Genomic DNA, 14,181 nt, shown 5'->3' with positions numbered 1-14,181 from the left:
TCTGAAGGTCTGATCAAGCTGTCCAGAGGACCTTGTTCAGTAGGCAGCGCACTCTACAGTAGTCTATGCTCTGACGTCAATGCTGCTATCTCAAACAACACCAGGTGGACATTCTTTTAGGCGAGACATTAAAAATGTGGCAGATGTCACTCTTCCCATTTCTAATCATGTCTCTTCTACACAATGTAGTTCTATATCAGTGGAGGCTCCTCATAGGAGGAAGGGGAGGACCATCCTCCTCAGTGAATTTCATAAAATGTTTCATTATTAAACATTTAAAAAGTGATGCTTTTTAGATAAAACCATGCTAAATATAATCATGTCACCAAATAACTGATTAAAACACACTATTTTGCAAAGAAGGTCTACAGTAGCCTCAACATTTAGGCCAGCAGCATACTACTGCTGGCTTGCTTCTGAAGCTAAGCAGGGTTGGTCCTGGTCAGTCCCTGGATGGGAGACCAGATGCTGCTGGAAGTGGTGTTGGAGGGCCAGTAGGAGGCACTCTTTCCTCTGGTCTAAACAAAGATCCCAATGCCCCAGGGCAGTGATTGGGGACACTGCTCTGTGTAAGGTGTTGTGTTTCGGATGGGACGTTAAACGGGTGTCCTGACTCTCTGAGGTCATTAAAGATCCCATGGCACTTATCGTAAGAGTAGTGGTGTTAACCCCGGTGTCCTGGCTAAATTCCCAATCTGGCCCTCAACCATCACGGTCACCTAATAATCCCCAGTTTACAATTGGCTCATTCATCCATTTACATTACATTTACATTTAAGTCATTTAGCAGACGCTCTTATCCAGAGCGACTTACAAATTGGTGCATTCACCTAATGACATCCAGTGGAACAGCCACTTTACAATAGTGCATCTAAATCTTTTAAGGGGGGGGGGGGGGGGGGGGCAGAAGGATTGCTTTATCCTATCCTAGGTATTCCTTGAAGAGGTGGGGTTTCAGGTGTCTCCGGAAGGTGGTGATTGACTCCGCTGTCCTGGCGTCGTGAGGGAGTTTGTTCCACCATTGGGGTGCCAGAGCAGCGAACAGTTTTGACTGGGCTGAGCGGGAACTGTACTTCCTCAGTGGTAGGGAGGCGAGCAGGCCAGAGGTGGATGAACGCAGTGCCCTTGTTTGGGTGTAGGGCCTGATCAGAGCCTGAAGGTACTGAGGTGCCGTTCCCCTCACAGCTCCGTAGGCAAGCACCATGGTCTTGTAGCGGATGCGAGCTTCAACTGGAAGCCAGTGGAGAGAGCGGAGGAGCGGGGTGACGTGAGAGAACTTGGGAAGGTTGAACACCAGACGGGCTGCGGCGTTCTGGATGAGTTGTAGGGGTTTGATGGCACAGGCAGGGAGCCCAGCCAACAGCGAGTTGCAGTAATCCAGACGGGAGATGACAAGTGCCTGGATTAGGACCTGCGCCGCTTCCTGTGTGAGGCAGGGTCGTACTCTGCGGATGTTGTAGAGCATGAACCTACAGGAACGGGCCACCGCCTTGATGTTAGTTGAGAACGACAGGGTGTTGTCCAGGATCACGCCAAGGTTCTTAGCGCTCTGGGAGGAGGACACAATGGAGTTGTCAACCGTGATGGCGAGATCATGGAACGGGCAGTCCTTCCCCGGGAGGAAGAGCAGCTCCGTCTTGCCGAGGTTCAGCTTGAGGTGGTGATCCGTCATCCACACTGATATGTCTGCTAGACATGCAGAGATGCGATTCGCCACCTGGTCATCAGAAGGGGGAAAGGAGAAGATTAATTGTGTGTCGTCTGCATAGCAATGATAGGAGAGACCATGTGAGGTTATGACAGAGCCAAGTGACTTGGTGTATAGCGAGAATAGGAGAGGGCCTAGAACAGAGCCCTGGGGGACACCAGTGGTGAGAGCGCGTGGTGAGGAGACAGATTCTCGCCACGCCACCTGGTAGGAGCGACCTGTCAGGTAGGACGCAATCCAAGCGTGGGCCGCGCCGGAGATGCCCAACTCGGAGAGGGTGGAGAGGAGGATCTGATGGTTCACAGTATCGAAGGCAGCCGATAGGTCTAGAAGGATGAGAGCAGAGGAGAGAGAGTTAGCTTTAGCAGTGCGGAGCGCCTCCGTGATACAGAGAAGAGCAGTCTCAGTTGAGTGACTAGTCTTGAAACCTGACTGATTTGGATCAAGAAGGTCATTCTGAGAGAGATAGCAGGAGAGCTGGCCAAGGACGGCACGTTCAAGAGTTTTGGAGAGAAAAGAAAGAAGGGATACTGGTCTGTAGTTGTTGACATCGGAGGGATCGAGTGTAGGTTTCCCCCTCCTCTCCCCTGTAACTATTCCCCAGGTCGTTGCTGCAAATGAGAACGTGTTCTCAGTCAACTTACCTGGTAAAATAATGGATAAATAACATCACTCTGTAGGGTAGCACCATTGTGTAGCTGGAGGACAGATGGGTACATTGACTTCAATGTAAAACCTAGTAGGCTCATGGTTCTCACCCCCTTCCATAGACTTATACAGTAAGTATGACTACTTCAGGGTGATGTACCTCCAGCCTATCAGAGCTCTTCCATTAAGAACTGACATGATGTCCACCCAATCAAAGGATCAGAGAATAAATCTATTACTGAAAGCAAAAGCTACAGATAGCTAGCATTGCAGGTTTAACCTGTCTAGGATCAGCGTGGCGCTAGCGGCACACCCCCCCCCCCCCCCCACTGAAAAACCAGTGCCGCGAAATTCAAAAAAAATATTTTTTTTAAATATTTAACTTTCACACATTAAAGTCCAATACAGCTAATGAAAGACACAGATCTTGTGAATCCAGTCAACATTTCCGATTTTTAAAATGTTTTACAGGGAAGACACAATATGTAAAGATGTACATCTATTACCTAAAAACACATTAGCATAATCCACCATCTTTTATTTGTCCACCAACACCAGTAGCCATCACCAATTCGGCTAAACTAAGATATTTATAGCCCCTAACCAACAAAAAAACTCATTAGATGACAGTCTGATAACATATTTATGGTATGGGATAGGTTTTGTTAGAAAAAAGTGCATATTTCAGGTAGATGGCATAGGTTACAATTGCACCCACCGTCACAAATGGAATAGAAAAACTACTTAGAGCAACGTGTTTACCTACTTACTAATCATCAAACATTTCGTAAAAATACACAGCATACACGAATCGAAAGACACAGATCCTGTGAATACAGACAATATTTCAGATTTTCTAAGTGTCTTACAGCGAAAACACAATAAATCGTTATATTAGCTTAGCACATAGCAATTAGCAGCCCAGCATTGATTCTAGCCAAAGTGAGCGATAAAAGTCAACATCGCCAAAAGATATTAATTTTTTCACTAACCTTCTCAGAATTCTTCCGATGACACTCCTGTAACATCACATTACAACATGCATATACAGTTTGATCGAAAATGTTTATATTTAGCCACCAAAATCATGGTTAGACAATGTGAAATGTAGCTCAGTTGGTCAGAAAATTTCCTTGCGCCACTTAGACAGTGATCTACTCTTATACATAAATACTCATAAACGTGACTAAAAAATATAGGGTGGACAGGGATTGATAGACAATTTAATTCTTAATACAATTGCGTTATTACATTTTTTAATTTATCCTTACTTTTCAATACAGTTTGCGCCAAGCGAAGCTACGTCAAAAAACATGGCGTCCTAAGCCACTAAAATGTTTCGACAGAAACACGATTTATCATAATAAAAATGTCCTACCTTGAGCTGTTCTTCCATCAGTATCTTGGGCAAAGGATCCTTTCTTGGGAGGAATCGTCTTTTGGTGGAAAGCTGTCCTCTTGCCATGTGAAAATGCCAACTGCGTTCGGGATGAACTGAAAGCGTGCCCACCTATTCACAGCGTTAAAGAAATAAATGTCCCAAAATCGCACTAAACGGATATAAATTGCTATAAAACGCTTTAAATTAACTACCTTATGATGTTTTTAACTCCTATAACGAGTGAAAAGATGACCGGAGAAATATAACAGGCTAAACTAACGCTTGGAACAGGAGAGGGTCGGTGTCCTCCACGCGCGTTACGCAGCAAGAAAAGACTTGCTAGCTACAGGGTTTTTTCATTTGTAGTGCCTGTGAACTCGCAATCGACCCCATTGGAATCGTCATCACGTAAAGGCATCCAGGGGAAGACGTAAGAAGTGTCCGTATAGTCATAGCAAAATCAGTGCCCTTTTAACTGACTTCAGAACAGTGGCCAACATTTCTGAAATCTGAATCCATGTCAGGGAAATTGCTGTAGAATGGGCTCTGTTCCACTTAGAGACAAAATTTCAACTCCTATAGAAACTATAGACTGTTTTCTATCCAATAATAATAATAATATGCATATTGTACGATCAAGGATTTTGTGGGAAGCCGTTTCAAAAATTAGCCAAATTTGCATAAATAGTCTAAACAGCGCCCCCATCCCCAACAGGTTAAACTGTGGTGAGTAGTTGACTCAAAGAGAGAGAAAGACAGTTGTTGAACAGTTTTTAACAAATTCATTTCTTTCAAAATGAAGGAGAAACAAGAGATATATATATATATATGTATAGAGAGAGAGATTGTCATTTTTTTCACTTTCAGTTTCATTTACTTAGCTAGCAAATGCAGCTAGCTAGTTTAGCCTACTGAAACATCCTGCTCAAACGGAATGATGCTATGTTAGCTAGCAGGAAGTCAAGATAAGCTTTTGGTATTACTAATTTATTGCCACCGGGGCCCGTCGGTGTAACTGCTTACTGACTGCACACTAACATTATTGCGTGATTGCAGCCGGTTTACTAACGCGTTAGTTATATTACCTATGCTGACTAGGATGTCACTTTAGCTAATATGGTGACATCAATGTAGGCTGTTTGTAGAGGTTTGGCTTGGAAAGTTTTTTTGTCTGGTCACATAGCTGATTTGTCCAGAAGTCCACAAGCAAAGGGAAGAGAAGGAATACAACGTGGCTGTCATGAGCGTGAACTCTGTTTACGCGTGATCAGGAGTGTATTCATTCTGCCGATTCTGTTGAAAAATCTTTCTTAAACAGAAGAAAACGGAAGAAAACGGGGATAAACATACTAACCTCATGATGGGTCTAGGGAAAATGTGAGTATCATGTAGTAGCCTAAACCTATTGAACTGGGTGAATGAAATACGAATGAGAGTTATCCAACATGCTGTAGTAGAAAAAAATCTTCCTCCTCGTCTTAAACGGCACTGACCGCCATTGTTCAATAGTATATATATGCACTTTGTATATGTATCTGTCACCACTACCACCGATGTTGCTACAAGTGTTTACACTAATGATACTACAATACTACCCTGCTACTATATACCTGCCACGGCTATCATTACTTTTTTAGAGTACTGTATGTGCAGTGTCATCATTAGCACAGACTGACTGTGTCCTTATCATTGTGGAATTATCCGAACCAGGTCTGATACGTTACATAATCAATAGGATGCTTAGGGTGCAACGACCACCTCACAACCCATTACAATAGGATTCAATAAAACCCTTTTGAATAGACTCAGAACACTGTTGTGGTGAGACAATACGTTATGCATCAGCATCAAAGCGAACCGCTACAGTAGGCTAGCCTTTCTCTGTTCAGCACATTCTGTGCTTCTCGCACCCACCCACCCACCCACGCAGGCACCTAGAGGGTTGGGGGATATATTTTGTTTATGTTGATTTCCTGTGAATAGCCCAATTGGATTGTCAAACATTCCCTTTCGCTCTTGAACGGGTCCCATTGCTCCCTGAGGAGCCCAAGCCAATTTCAGCCATTTCATGAAAATTACACCGTTCAAAAAAGAGTTGTTTGATTGTCGTGTTTTATATTCATTCAAGGCTTGATCTCCTCTCCTCTCTACTCTTTCGGCTGGTGCAAAAAGCTCAATACACTCAGGCATAGGAAAGGCAGCTAGCGATCACTGGAAGGACAGCCTGACTCACTGAGAGGAGGTAATAATACACAAAACATGGCCGCCAAAAACATCTCTGTCTAGACTTGAGGGCCATGCCCTGACAGCTAAACTACTCAATGACTGTAAACAAACCTCTGGGATGAGAACATTTTAGTATGTTGGCTTGTGTATGGTCAATGAAATGACACTTGTACTTCGGGCAGCTAAGCGAAAATGGAGGAAAACTGAACTTCTGGACGACCTATTATCCTTTCACGTCCTCCTGCCTTTTCTTCCTCTGTATCCTCTGCTAAAGCCACTTTATTTCACTCTAAATGTCAAGCTTCTGCCTGTAACCCTAGGAAACTCTTTACCACCTCCTCAACCCTTAATCCTCTACCCCCTCCCTTCTCCCTCTGCGGACAACTTTGTCAACCATTTTGAAAAGAAGATTGACGACATCCGCTCCTCATTCACTCTGCCTATTGTGTCGACTGGTCCCACTCACACAGAACTAACCTACGCCTTGACCTCTTTCTCCCCTTTCTCTCTGGATCAAATCTTACTAGTGAGGTCTGGCTGACAGAGCCTGTCCATCAGAGCCTGTCCATCAGAGCCTGCCCATCAGAGCCCTGCCCATCAGAGCCTGTCCATCAGAGCCATGCCCATCAGAGCCCTGCCCATCAGAGCCTGTCCATCAGAGCCTGTCCATCAGAGCCTGCCCATCAGAGCCCTGCCCATCAGAGCCTGCCCATCAGAGCCATGCCCATCAGAGCCCTGCCCATCAGAGCCCTGCCCATCAGAGCCTGTCCATCAGAGCCTGTCCATCAGAGCCTGCCCATCAGAGCCTGCCCATCAGAGCCTGCCCATCAGAGCCCTGCCCATCAGAGCCTGCCCATCAGAGCCTGCCCATCAGAGCCTGTCCATCAGAGCCTGTCCATCAGAGCCTGTCCATCAGAGCCTGTCCATCAGAGCCTGTCCATCAGAGCCTGCCCATCAGAGCCTGCCCATCAGAGCCTGCCCATCAGAGCCTGCCCATCAGAGCCTGTCCATCAGAGCCTGTCCATCGGAGCCTGCCCATCAGAGCCTGCCCATCTTCCAAAAATCTCTGAAACGCTACATCTTCAAAGAGTATCTTAAACAATCCCACAGCACCCTACCTCACACCCTACCTCACACCCTACCTCACACCCTACCTCACACCCACTCCTCACCCCTGTTATTGATGAGCTATAACCTTCGGGGAAACAAAACTCTCTTTGTCACCAAATCCTAACTTCCCAACACATCTCTCATGTACTGCATGCCATCGACATCGACTAGGACAGTAATCAGTAATGCTAGTGAACTGGGCTAGTCCAGGGTAAAAGTCCAGGGTTAAATCAGTCCAGGGTTAAATCTTGATCAACCAGAGACAGACACTCGTCATCGCTGACTGGATACAATTACTTCTCCCTGTAATAGACTCAATGAACTCTCATTATTTTGAATCAAGTCAATTGTTACCTGGTCTATAAAGCTCAATTATGTTGAGAGAGAGAGAGAGAGAGAGAGAGAGAGAGAGAGAGAGAGAGAGAGAGAGAGAGAGAGAGAGAGAGAGAGAGAGAGAGAGAGAGAGAGAGAGAGAGAGAGAGAGAGTGTGTGTGTGTGTGTGTGTGTGTGTGTGTGTGTGTGTGTGTGTGTGTGTGTGTGTGTGTGTGTGTGTGTGTGTGTGTGTGTGTGTGTGTGTGTGTGTGTGTGTGTGTGTGTGTGTGTGTGTGTGTGTGTGTGTGTGTGTGTGTGTGTGTGTGGTGTCTATTTGTAGTGGATAATTTCATGTGCATCTTTTGTTTGCCTCTGTTGTTGAGTGATTAATTGACTCATTACTTTTCCAGTGAATGTGTACAGTAGATAGATTGTTGCCAGGTTATGAGCTGAGCTTAATAACAGCACCAGCACTTGCTTGCTTTCAAACTTTTTCTGAATACCACATTTGCCTCAGTTATTAGAGAGAGAGAGAGAGAGAGAGAGAGAGAGAGAGAGAGAGAGAGAGAGAGAGAGAGAGAGAGAGAGAGAGAGAGAGAGAGAGAGAGAGAGAGAGACAGAGAGAGACTCTCATATCTCCATCCCTCTCTTCCTCCATCCCTCTCTCCATGACCTCTCCATGCCTCTCTCCATGATCTCTTTATCCCTCTCTTCCTCCATCCCTCTCTCCATGGTCTCTCCATCCCTCTTTTCCTCACCTCTCTCTCCATGATCTCTCCATCCTTCTTTTCCTCTTCCCTCTCTCCATGGTCTCTCCATCCCTGCCTTCCTCCATCCTCTAATCCCTGGGTCCACTGCCCTGGTCTAACTACATATGTCGGTTCATTTATGCATGACCGTCTGAGCCTTTGTCTGAGACTGATTACATGTGTCTCTTTGTCAGTGTAAATGTGTTGGTGTCTATGTGTGTCCGTGCCTGAGTGTCTGTGTCAGGGTGTATGACAACGGGTGTGTTCGTAAATTCAAACTGGAGTGCCAGAGTGCCGTCAGTGTGCGCTCTGGGCGTTCGTAAATTCAGAGCGTTGTCTGATTGTCGATTCGTGAATTCAGAGCGTTGTCTGATTGTCCATTCGTGAATTCAGAGCGTGGTCTGATTGTCCATTCATAAATTCAGAGTGTTGTCTGATTGTCCATTTGTGAATTCAGAGCGTTGTCTGATTGTCCATTCGTGAATTCAGAGTGTTGTCTGATTGTCCATTCATGAATTCAAAGTGTTGTCTGATTGTCCATTCATAAATTCAGAGCGTTGCCTGATTGTCCATTCGTGAATTCAAAGCGTTGTCTGATTGTCCATTCGTGAATTCAAAGTGTTGTCTGATTGTCCATTCATAAATTCAGAGCGTTGTCTGATTGTCCATTCGTGAATTCAAAGTGTTGTCTGATTGTCCATTCATAAATTCAAAGTGTTGTCTGATTGTCCATTCATAAATTCAGAGTGTTGTCTGATTGTCCATTCGTGAATTCAAAGTGTTGTCTGATTGTCCATTCATGAATTCAAAGTGTTGTCTGATTGTCCATTCATAAATTCAGAGCGTTGTCTGATTGTCCATTCGTGAATTCAAAGTGTTGTCTGATTGTCCATTCATAAATTCAAAGTGTTGTCTGATTGCCCATTCATAAATTCAGAGCGTTGTCTGATTGTCCATTCGTGAATTCAAAGTGTTGTCTGATTGTCCATTCGTGAATTCAGAGTGTTGTCTGATTGTCCATTCATGAATTCAAAGTGTTGTCTGATTGTCCATTCATAAATTCAGAGCGTTGCCTGATTGTCCATTCGTGAATTCAAAGCGTTGTCTGATTGTCCATTCGTGAATTCAAAGTGTTGTCTGATTGTCCATTCATAAATTCAGAGCGTTGTCTGATTGTCCATTCGTGAATTCAAAGTGTTGTCTGATTGTCCATTCATAAATTCAAAGTGTTGTCTGATTGTCCATTCATAAATTCAGAGTGTTGTCTGATTGTCCATTCGTGAATTCAGAGCGTGGTCTGATTGTCCATTCATAAATTCAGAGCGTTGTCTGATTGTCCATTCGTGAATTCAAAGTGTTGTCTGATTGTCCATTCATAAATTCAGAGCGTTGTCTGATTGTCCATTCGTGAATTCAAAGTATTGTCTGATTGTCCATTCATAAATTCAAAGTGTTGTCTGATTGTCCATTCATAATTTCAGAGTGTTGTCTGATTGTCCATTTGTGAATTCAGATCATTGTCTGATTGTCCATTCGTGAATTCAGAGCATGGTCTGATTGTCCATTCGTGAATTCAGAGCGTGGTCTGATTGTCCATTCGTGAATTCAGATCATTGTCTGATTGTCCATTCGTGAATTTAGAGCATGGTCTGATTGTCCATTCGTGAATTCAGAGCGTGGTCTGATTGTCCATTCGTGAATTCAGAGCATTGTCTGATTGTCCATTCATGAATTCAGAGCGTTGTCTGATTGTCCATTCGTGAATTCAGAGCGTGGTCTGATTGTCCATTCGTGAATTCATAGCGTTGTCTGATTGTCCATTCGTGAATTAAAAGTGTTGTCTGATTGTCCATTCATGAATTCAAAGTGTTGTCTGATTGTCCATTCATAAATTCAGAGCGTTGTCTGATTGTCCATTCGTGAATTCAAAGTGTTGTCTGATTGTCCATTCATAAATTCAAAGTGTTGTCTGATTGCCCATTCATAAATTCAGAGCGTTGTCTGATTGTCCATTCGTGAATTCAAAGTGTTGTCTGATTGTCCATTCATAAATTCAAAGTGTTGTCTGATTGTCCATTCATAAATTCAGAGTGTTGTCTGATTGTCCATTCGTGAATTCAGAGCGTGGTCTGATTGTCCATTCATAAATTCAGAGCGTTGTCTGATTGTCCATTCGTGAATTCAAAGTATTGTCTGATTGTCCATTCATAAATTCAAAGTGTTGTCTGATTGTCCATTCATAAATTCAGAGTGTTGTCTGATTGTCCATTTGTGAATTCAGATCATTGTCTGATTGTCCATTCGTGAATTCAGAGCATGGTCTGATTGTCCATTCGTGAATTCAGAGCGTGGTCTGATTGTCCATTCGTGAATTCAGAGCGTGGTCTGATTGTCCATTCGTGAATTTAGAGCAGGCCTGATTGTCCATTCGTGAATTCAGAGCGTGGTCTGATTGTCCATTCGTGAATTCAGAGCATTGTCTGATTGTCCATTCATGAATTCAGATCATTGTCTGATTGTTCATTCGTGAATTCAGAGCATGGTCTGATTGTCCATTCGTGAATTCAGAGCGTTGACTGATTGTCCATTCGTGAATTCAAAGTGTTGTCTGATTGTCCATTCATGAATTCAAAGTTTTGAGAGAGATGTCCAATGCCATTGTGACATTTTATGTTGATTTCAAGTTGAGTACACGTTAGTGGACCACTCTACCAAATGTAAATCAAAACTAAACATTGAAATGGTGTCTGTGCCCAGTGGGATGGCTCTGAGAAACATAGCTTCTGCTCTGGCCATACCTTAGCTCTCTGAAAAGTCTCTGAAAGGTGTTTTAGGTGTATGCTCCACATTAAACGCCCTGGTAGAGACTAGGAGGATGGTGGGAGATGAGAGAGGCCAGACTTCATCTATATGCAGCAGGCAGCAGGCAGCAGGCAATAGCAGGTAATGATCAGTGATGCTCCTAGCTCCAGACTCGCTCTCTCACAGCAGGCCAGACAGAGCAGACCCTCTCCCTTCAACCCTCTCTCCACAGTCTCTCCATCCCTCTTCCTACATGCCTCTCTCCATGACCTCTCCATGCCTCTCTCCATGATCTCTTCCTCCATCCCTCTCTCCATGGTCTCTCCATCCCTCTCTCCATGACCTCTCCATGCCTCTCTCCATGATCTCTTCATCCCTCTCTTCCTCCATCCCTCTCTCCATGACCTCTCCATGCCTCTCTCCATGATCTCTTCATCCCTCTCTTCCTCCATCCCTCTCTCCATGGTCTCTCCATCCCTCTCTCCATGACCTCTCCATGCCTCTCTCCATGATCTCTTCATCCCTCTCTTCCTCCATCCCTCTCTCCATGACCTCTCCATGCCTCTCTCCATGATCTCTTCATCCCTCTCTTCCTCCATCTCTCTCTCCGTGGTCTCTCCATCCCTCTTTTCCTCACCTCTCTCTCCATGATCTCTCCATCCTTCTTTTCCTCTTCCCTCTCTCCATGGTCTCTCCATCCCTGCCTTCCTCCATCCTCTAATCCCTGGGTCCACTGCCCTGGTCTAACTACATATGTCGGTTAATTTATGCATGACCGTCTGAGCCTTTGTCTGAGACTGATTACATGTGTCTCTTTGTCAGTGTAAATGTGTTGGTGTCTATGTGTGTCCGTGCCTGAGTGTCTGTGTCAGGGTGTATGACAACGGGTGTGTTCGTAAATTCAAACTGGAGTGCCAGAGTGCCCTCAGTGTTCGCTCTGGGCGTTCGTAAATTCAGAGCGTTGTCTGATTGTCCATTCGTGAATTCAGAGCGTTGTCTGATTGTCCATTCGTGAATTCAGAGCGTGGTCTGATTGTCCATTCATAAATTCAGAGTGTTGTCTGATTGTCCATTTGTGAATTCAGAGCGTTGTCTGATTGTCCATTCGTGAATTCAGAGTGTTGTCTGATTGTCCATTCATGAATTCAAAGTGTTGTCTGATTGTCCATTCATAAATTCAGAGCGTTGTCTGATTGTCCATTCGTGAATTCAAAGTGTTGTCTGATTATCCATTCATAAATTCAAAGTGTTGTCTGATTGTCCATTCGTGAATTCAGAGTGTTGTCTGATTGTCCATTCATGAATTCAAAGTGTTGGCTGATTGTCCATTCATAAATTCAGAGCGTTGTCTGATTGTCCATTCGTGAATTCAAAGTGTTGTCTGATTATCCATTCATAAATTCAAAGTGTTGTCTGATTGTCCATTCATAAATTCAGAGTGTTGTCTGATTGTCCATTCGTGAATTCAGAGCGTGGTCTGATTGTCCATTCATAAATTCAGAGCGTTGTCTGATTGTCCATTTGTGAATTCAGAGCGTTGTCTGATTGTCCATTCGTGAATTCAGAGTGTTGTCTGATTGTCCATTCGTGAATTCAGAGTGTTGTCTAATTGTCCATTCATGAATTCAAAGTGTTGTCTGATTGTCCATTCATAAATTCAGAGAGTTGTCTGATTGTCCATTCGTAAATTCAGAGCGTTGTCTGATTGTCCATTTGTGAATTCAGAGCGTTGTCTGATTGTCCATTCGTGAATTCAAAGTATTGTCTGATTGTCCATTCATAAATTCAGAGTGTTGTCTGATTGTCCATTCGTGAATTCAGAGCGTGGTCTGATTGTCCATTCATAAATTCAGAGCGTTGTCTGATTGTCCATTTGTGAATTCAGAGCGTTGTCTGATTGTCCATTCGTGAATTCAGAGTGTTGTCTGATTGTCCATTCGTGAATTCGGAGTGTTGTCTAATTGTCCATTCATGAATTCAAAGTTTTGTGTGATTGTCCATTCATAAATTCAGAGTGTTGTCTGATTGTCCATTCATAAATTCAGAGTGTTGTCTGATTGTCCATTCATAAATTCAGAGCGTTGTCTGATTGTCCATTCATAAATTCAGAGCGTTGTCTGATTGTCCATTTGTGAATTCAGAGCGTTGTCTGATTGTCCATTCGTGAATTCAAAGTGTTGTCTGATTGTCCATTCGTGAATTCAGAGTGTTGTCTAATTGTCCATTCATGAATTCGAAGTGTTGTCTGATTGTCCATTCATAAATTCAGAGCGTTGTCTGATTGTCCATTTGTGAATGCAAAGTGTTGTCTGATTGTCCATTCATAAATTCAGAGCGTTGTCTGATTGTCCATTCGTGAATTCAAAGTGTTGTCTGATTGTCCATTCATAAATTCAGAGTGTTGTCTGATTGTCCATTCGTGAATTCAAAGTGTTGTCTGATTGTCCATTCATAAATTCAGAGCGTTGTCTGATTGTCCAATTGTGAATTCAGAGTGTTGTCTGATTGTCCATTCATGAATTCAAAAGTATTGTCTGATTGTCCATTCGTAAATTCAGAGCATTGTCTGATTGTACATTAATGAATTCAAAGTGCTGTCTGATTGTCCATTCGTGAATTCAGATCATTGTCTGATTGTCCATTCGTGAATTCAGAGCGTGGTCTGATTGTCCATTCGTGAATTCAGATCATTGTCTGATTGTCCATTCGTGAATTCAGAGCGTGGTCTGATTGTCCATTCGTGAATTCAGATCATTGTCTGATTGTCCATTCAAGAATTCAGAGCATTGTCTGATTGTCCATTCGTGAATTCAAAGTGTTGTCTGATTGTCCATTCGTAAATTCAGAGCGTTGTCTGATTGTCCATTCGTGAATTCAAAGTGTTGTCTGATTGTCCATTCATGAATTCAAAGTTTTGTCTGATTGTCCATTCGTAAATTCAGAGCGTTGTCTGATTGTCCATTCGTGAATTCAAAGTGTTGTCTGATTGTCCATTTGTAAATTCAGAGCGTTGTCTGATTGTCCATTCGTGAATTAAAAGTGTCGTCTGATTGTCCATTCGTGAATTCAAAGTGTTGTCTGATTGTCCATTCGTAAATTCAGAGTGTTGTCTGATTGTCCATTCATAAATTCAGAGTGTTGTCTGATTGTCCATTCATAAATTCAGAGTGTTGTGTGATTGTCCATTCGTGAATTCAGAGTGTTGTCTAATTGTCCATTCATGAATTCAAAGTGTTGTCTGATTG

The 14,181-nt window shown here is 43.5% G+C and overlaps 1 protein-coding gene across 2 annotated transcripts in view; it reads left to right on the top strand.

Annotated features, from left to right (window-relative positions):
* Positions 1 to 4,481: 4,481 nt before the first annotated feature.
* The window catches only part of LOC129838587 (titin homolog), a 45,723-nt gene continuing 36,023 nt past the window's right edge, over positions 4,482 to 14,181 (top strand). Inside the window, exons 1-2 of one of the 2 annotated variants that reach the window (XM_055905661.1) lie at positions 4,482 to 5,114; positions 5,866 to 7,435. In XM_055905661.1, the coding sequence (XP_055761636.1) occupies positions 6,583 to 7,197 (615 nt within the window). In that variant the 5' untranslated portion in view covers positions 4,482 to 5,114; positions 5,866 to 6,582 and the 3' untranslated portion in view covers positions 7,198 to 7,435. Of the gene's footprint in view, positions 5,115 to 5,865; positions 7,436 to 14,181 lie in introns of those variants that run through there. The other variant, XR_008756870.1, reaches the window with a different exon arrangement.

Source organism: Salvelinus fontinalis, chromosome 39 (assembly GCF_029448725.1).
Source record: "Salvelinus fontinalis isolate EN_2023a chromosome 39, ASM2944872v1, whole genome shotgun sequence".
Classification (NCBI taxonomy): domain Eukaryota; kingdom Metazoa; phylum Chordata; class Actinopteri; order Salmoniformes; family Salmonidae; genus Salvelinus; species Salvelinus fontinalis.
The sequence above is the reverse complement of the archived record's forward strand: the minus strand, read 5'-3'. Positions and strand labels throughout refer to the sequence as shown.